Raw genomic sequence first — 6181 nt, forward strand, 5'->3', positions numbered from 1 at the left:
TTGCAAGATGGAGAGATTCTAGGGATCTTTTGCCCAACCACAGGTAACAGTAGGGAGCTGACGCCGGCGATGGTTAAAACGAAGACAGGCCCGCCTTCCCCCCTTGCCCTCCGTCCCCTCTAAAGACAGGGCTCACTTGCTGTGGAAAATCCAAGGCACAGAGAGGGCGAGCCCCTGGACCAAAGCAAGAGGGTGTCTGGATGCCCGCCCCCCACCCCACCCCCGCGCTGTGCGCCCCAGGCCCGGGAGCTCCAAGCGGCTTCCACGGAGCACCTCCGGGTTGGCGGGTTAACTCAGCCCTGCCGCCGCCCCTGCGCCCCCTGCCCCCAGGCTGGGGCGGAGACTGCACCCCCAGGGTGGGGGGGGGGCCCGCAGGGAGGGGGCAGTGCGGGCTGCCGGCGAGGTGGGGGCGTGCTCCCCGCAAAGGCGCGCGCCCCCCCACCCCGTATCAAAGTCCCGCGGTGCATTGTGTCTCCCTCAATAAAACTAATCCCTCGGGAGGTGTGACCTGCAGCGGGGACCTGCACCGGTCCAGACTACAAGGGCAAATATGTTTTTCAGATTTGGTTTTTATGGTCGGATTAAAGTTTATTTTCCGTAATAGGGCACCTAATAAAACCCATAAAGCCGGGTCGGGCCTCCAGCTGGTGGCCTCGTTTAACACTTTCACTTCGTAAATCACCTTACTACGCGCCAGGTGTGTCCCAAACTGGACGCCGACGAGAAACGCCCCCTCCCCCCACAAATGCCAGCGACAGGGCAGGGGGGCCGGGGGGGGGGGGGAACAGAGTGGGGGGGGGGTCGAGGGGCGGGGCGGGGGCAGGGACCGGGCGTCGTGGGGAGGGGGTCGAGGAGTAGGGGGGCCGGAGGGGCGGGGCCGGTGGAACGAAGCCGGTCTCCCCCCCCCCCCCGCCGCCCCCGCGCCGACCCCGCGCACCTGCCGCCCCCCAGGTGTGCACACGGTGCCGGACAATGTGCGGCTGCTCCGGGCCATTGTCCGGCCACGCTCGGGCGGGACAAAGGGTGCCCCCTCCCCGGGCGGCCTCGGCCGGGGGGCGGGGCGGCGGGCGCGGTTTACCCAGCTGGGGGGAGGAACAAAGGCCCGCCGCCTTATCTCGGCGGGGCGCGGGGTCAGGCCGGGGGCGCGGGGGGGCGGGCGGCCCAGGTGGGGTCGCTGCCGCCCGGGGCTGGGAGAGGGGCACGGGGGTGGGGGTGGGGGGCCGGAGGCGGCGGGCGCTGGGAACCGGGACCCTCCCAGCGCAGGAGGCGCCTGCGCTTAGGGCGCCAAGTCGGGCGGTTTTCACTGCGAGGCCTCTGGTCTTGCCGTGGTTCCTGTGCTATTCCCGGTCGCCCTAACCCTCCCTCTCCTTGCGTCCGGCCCTGAAGTCTCCTGTTCTGCTGAGAAGTTAGACCTAGAAAAAGGGAAAACTAGAATAAGGGTCGTCTGGGGGAGGGGGCCAGAGAGGGCAGAGGGGCGGCCCCCGTCCTCCGAAGCCGGTCCTGCGCCCCCGGCAGGTGGCGGGGCTCTCGGGCGGGGCGTCCTCGGCAGCCCGGGGCGGGGGACGGGGAAGGGGGGGGGGGCTCAGCTGCCTCCTGCAAACCCGCGACCGGCCAGAGGCCCCCACCAGCTGGTGGCTCTGCTCGGTGCAGCAGAGGCCAGCGCCGCGACAGGAAACTTGCGGTTTACTTTTTAAAATAGACAAATCTGTGAAGGAAACACGGATTGGTTTTCTTCCCGGGTCTGCAACACGTTCTTCGCACCTTTCATCGCCCCGGTGGATTTACCTGCTGATGACTTTTTTCCAAGGGGTGTCACCAGAGCCCCCGGATTAGATGCCTGTGTGACACTGCGGCCTTTCTGCCCACAAACTCGGTAACAATAGCCACCTCGGTGCTTCATGCAACCAGACTTTCCAGAAACCTCCGAGCCGCCAGACGCTGCTCCAGGCACGGAGGTGCCCTGGCGCATAAGCCAGCCCCGAACCTCCATCCGCCTGGAGTGACGCTGTAGCGGGAAGAGAAGGACCAGTAGGAAACGTGGGAACACACACCGCGCAGCTGAAAGGGGCGTGAAGACATGAGGTCATACCCGAGCTGGTACATCATTGTAAAGTAAGGCCAAGGCAGGTCTAGAGCATGGAGCACAGTCCTTGGAGGGTGGCCGTCCCTTGGGACGTCATCCCAGATGGGGACTGTGCCGGCGCTGATGGGGCCGTGAGGGAGCGGGCTGTCTTCCTTTCAGAGGCTAGGAAGGAAGGACCAGAGGCCTTCAGGAATCGTGCAGGACACCGACCCATCACATGCTCACCTTCTGACGCACAGTCTTCTTAGCCCTTCTGGTCGAGTAAAGACCGCAGAACACAGAACAGAGAGGCGTGTGGGTGGTGCAGACAGGACTTTGGGGAGAGAAATAGATAACGTGGGGTTTCTTTCTGTTCTTCTATGGAGATATGATTGACAGAATACCGTATGAGCTTCAGGTACATAATGTCTTAATTTTAATAATTCGCATATTTAATTTTTTTTAACACTTATTTATTTTTGAGAGACAGAGAGAGACAGAATCCGAAGCAGGCTCCAGGCTCTGAGCTGTCAGCACAGAGTCCGATGCAGGGCTCGAACCCACGAACCAAGAGGTCATGGCCCGAGCCGAAGTCAGACGCTTCACCGACGGAGCCACCCGGGCGCCCCTAATTCACACATTTAATACCACTCCAGAAAATAGAAGAGAAAAACAAAATTTCCACATGAAAGATTCGTGGTCAGTTTTAGAGGTGTGGGGAGATCTCTGGAGGAGGGAGCTCTGGAGCAGCGACCCTATGCCAGGCCTGGGCTCATGTGCCACTGAGAGTGGGGCCCTGGGACGCCACCCTCACCACACAGTCAGTGACCACGGGCCCCCTCTGCACCTGCTAGGCATCGCGCAGCATCCCCTTCCCGCGGTGTGTCTGCGTCCACACGTCTGTACACGCTGTCGTCCCAGCTAGACTCGCGTCACCGGCACTTTCCTTACCACCCATTCTCCTGGATGGGAGGCAAGCCCATCCCCCCACGGGGAGTCGCTGAGCCCAGAGCAGCGGGGCCACGGAGAAGGGTGGGGATCCCAGAGCCCCGCCACGGGGGCCTGTGTCCTGCCTCACCTAGAGTATGGCTGGGGCGAGTTCCTCCCGGCCTGGGCCGAAGCGTCCCCCGCTGTAAAGTAAGGGCCCTCTCGGTTCCCATCTCACAGGGCACTTGCGGTTGGACGACAACATTTATAGCATGCCAGGCACCACATGCCGGCTCTGGGATCATTAAACCAAGAAGAATACCCCCTGCCCCCCATGCGCACCTCTCTGCCCCAAGGTCTCCAGCGCCCTGTGGCACACAGGACACACTCGCAGGGCCTGCTGGAGCAGCTGTAGTTCAGGCAGTCTGGGGAGGGGTGTTGTGGAGGAGGAGGGGAGGAGGGGGGAGGAGGGGAGAAGGGAGGGAGGGGAGAGGAGGGAGGGGGAGAGGGGAGGGAGTTGGGGGGGGAGGGGGCGCACGTGGCGGAGAGGAGGCTCTCTGCAGACAGGGCTGGCGTTGGAGGTGTGGGTGAAATCCTGGTCCCGGCACACAGGCACACACCGACTGGGTGGCCTCGGGCAAGTGACGTAACCTCTCTGAGCCCCCAGGTCCTCCTTTGGCCAGCGGGATAGCGGTGGCCGCGTCACAGAGTGGCCATGAGGAACGGCACCACGGCAGCGCAGACGAGTGGCTGGTCACCAAGGAAGCAGCCCCCCCACGCCAGCCCTCCCGCGTCTCCCGCGGGGGTCTTGCGGTCTCCCTGCGCCACTCGCTGCCCTCCCGGGCTTGCCCGTCGGGGGACATCTGTGCCTGGCGTCACCCCGCCCCGACTCCGGCCTCCGCTGGGGGCCCCGCCATCACCGCCGACCTGGGCCTGTTACCCCGCGGCTCATCCTAATCCGGTGGCCTTTCCTCCACCGTTCAAGATGGCGCTTGGGCTCCACAACCCAGCGAACGGGGCCAAGGGCACAGGACAAATGAGCGTGTATCCTTCCGAGGAGGTCAGAACCCGGCACTTCCACTTCTCACCTGGCAAGCGCTCCGCACACGGCCACGGCGAGCCTCACTGACAGCGGGGAAATCCGCATTTCCAGGTGGCCTTGGGCCTAGCTGAAGATCGGGCTTCTACCCCGGAGGACAAGGCGGGCGAGCGAGCACTGGGAAACGACTCTGCCGCCCGTGTGTGTTTGGGTTATTTGTATTGTGGCAAAACGTTCATAGCCAGATGCGTCATTGTAGGCATTTGCAGTGAGCGCTTCAGGACATGAAATCCACTCACCCGTCAGCACTGTCCGCCCCAGACTCTTCCATCAACCCCCAAGCTCTGTCCCCACCAAACAATAACCCTCCATCAGCCCTTGGGTGCCTCTACTCTACCTCTATGAATTTGGGTTCTTTTTAGAATTTTTTTTAACGTTTATTTCTTTTTGAGAGACAGATACAGAGCATGAGCATGAGCAGGGGAGGGGCAGAGAGAGAGGCAGGCACAGAATCCAAAGCGGGCTCCAGGCTCCGAGCTGTCTGCACAGAGCCGGACGCGGGGCTCGAAGCCACAAACCCTGAGATCGTGACCTGAGCCGAAATCGGACGCTCAACCGACTGAGCCACCCAGGCGCCCCGTAATTTGGGTTCTTTTCAAACCCCTACAGTACCCAGCGGAGATGTGAACACATGAAAAGGGCCCATAAGTTGAGTTGGTTTTTCCCCCCATTCAGCAAAATTAACACCACCCACCAACCCTCTGTCCCACGTGCGATGCAGCACCCACGTCCAGGGTCCACGTTTCCCTTAGAGGCGTTAGCATGTCTGCGTGGAGCTCAAGTAAGTGATTCCTGACTAGGATGTCCCCCAAGAGCCCAAGGGTTGAGGGGGGGCATGGTTCACAGAGTCAGGAGCGACTGGAAAATCATCATCCCTGGCCAAACATTTCACCTGAAAACAGGGCCAGTGCACCAAAAAACACAAGTCTTCTGCTAAATTTGAAACCAGAGATATAGGCTGATTTTGTAGCTCTCAGAAATCCTTTCCTCGATTTCACAGGTAAAGAAAACCCCGGAAATGCCCCATGGTTCACTCTTGGCAGCTTTCAAAACTGCTGGAAAAATCCAGAGAGTTTCCAAGAAGCCGCCAGGGGAGCTCACAACCTGCCCGGATCTCTGGCGGCCGCCTGTGAGCTTTTCTCTCCGACCCCCCCTTTGCAGGTGGACCGGAGGGTCCCTGTGTGTCCGTCCAGGCGCCCATGGAAAGGCCCCACCTGCGAGGCCCTGGAGGCCTTCTATCTTCAAAAAACAAAGTAATTCACTTTTAATGACCGCCAGTGTTTTCCTTCCCAGTTCTCTTTGAGCAGATAATGCGTCTGAGGCCTTCCCGACAGGGTTAAACCACCGTGACCTTCATAATCAGAGAACAGAAATAAATTATATTTACTCATAAATGTTACTCACTCTGCAGTGTCAGCTGCCCCCTAATCACAGGCGGTGTGACACGATTTTGCTTGTACCAGGCCCCACACTCACAGGTGACAAAGTGCTGTATTTTCCCGCCCAGCAGGCTGGGAGCCCTCGGGCTGGCCAGGCGTTTCCCGAGGACAGTCCCCGGCCTGGCGGGCACACGTGGTGCCCCTGAGACCCCGGAGCCTTCCGACTGGCCGAAGGGAGGGTGAGCGGGGACCAGAGGCCCCGCAGGGCCCCCTAGGATCCAGGCACCACGTGGGGACCGGAGACCCTCTGACCACCATCAGATCTGTCAATGGCCTCGCTCCCGACACGGTCCCTCCAGGCCCCCGTCCTCTGGTGGGGCAGTGGGGGGATGACCCACCACGGACTCTCACCCGAGATCGCCGCCAAACACACACGTCTCCTCACGACGAGTGGCCGCTGCTATTTGGCTAGATGGTTCCCAGGCGCTCGGTCGGGCGGCCCTGGCACCGTGGTGACTCGGCCGGGCAGGGGCAGGGACCGGGCTCACTCGGGGGGGGTGTCGTGAATCGCACCCCAGGGGAGCAGCTCTGGGGCTCCCCCTCCCACGGCGGGGCTCACAGACTCCCCCGCGGGAACACAGAGCTGGGGCCACAGGACCGAAGTGCACGGATCCACTCGCACACGCGGGAGAGGAAACGGCAAGCCCGCCTCCC

The 6181-nt window shown here is 61.9% G+C and overlaps 1 protein-coding gene across 3 annotated transcripts; it reads left to right on the forward strand.

Annotated features, from left to right (window-relative positions):
• The first annotated feature begins 3528 nt into the window (after nt 1-3528).
• Nucleotides 3529-5482, forward strand: LOC131508347 (Krueppel-like factor 2). Of its 3 annotated transcripts, none has more exons than XR_009259977.1 (3): nt 3529-4227; nt 4764-4869; nt 5089-5482. XR_009259977.1 is itself a non-coding variant. In XM_058723455.1 (3 exons), the coding sequence occupies exons 1-3, from the start codon at nt 3705-3707 to the stop codon at nt 5343-5345; spliced, it is 687 nt and encodes a 228-aa protein (XP_058579438.1). In that variant the 5' UTR covers nt 3529-3704; the 3' UTR covers nt 5346-5482. The 3 variants fall into 3 exon arrangements, 2 of the variants coding, with proteins under 2 accessions (XP_058579438.1, XP_058579439.1); XM_058723455.1 differs by lacking the exon at nt 4764-4869 and having other exon boundaries at nt 3529-4049; nt 4143-4227; XM_058723456.1 differs by lacking the exon at nt 5089-5482 and having other exon boundaries at nt 3529-4049; nt 4143-4227; nt 4764-4873.
• Nucleotides 5483-6181: the final 699 nt, after the last annotated feature.

Source organism: Neofelis nebulosa, chromosome 4, assembly GCF_028018385.1.
Source record: "Neofelis nebulosa isolate mNeoNeb1 chromosome 4, mNeoNeb1.pri, whole genome shotgun sequence".
NCBI lineage: Eukaryota > Metazoa > Chordata > Mammalia > Carnivora > Felidae > Neofelis > Neofelis nebulosa.

What these genes read in the sequence shown, in the direction of transcription:
- LOC131508347 (XM_058723455.1), top strand. Translation starts at nt 3,705, where the DNA reads ATGAGGAACGGCACCACGGCAGCGCAGACGAGTGGCTGGTCACCAAGG. An exon ending in GCGTGTATCCTTCCGAGGAG is followed by an intron (nt 4,050 to 4,142) that starts GTCAGAACCCGG and finishes CCGCATTTCCAG; the next exon opens with GTGGCCTTGGGCCTAGCTGA. An exon ending in GGGAAACGACTCTGCCGCCC is followed by an intron (nt 4,228 to 5,088) that starts GTGTGTGTTTGG and finishes TCGATTTCACAG; the next exon opens with GTAAAGAAAACCCCGGAAAT.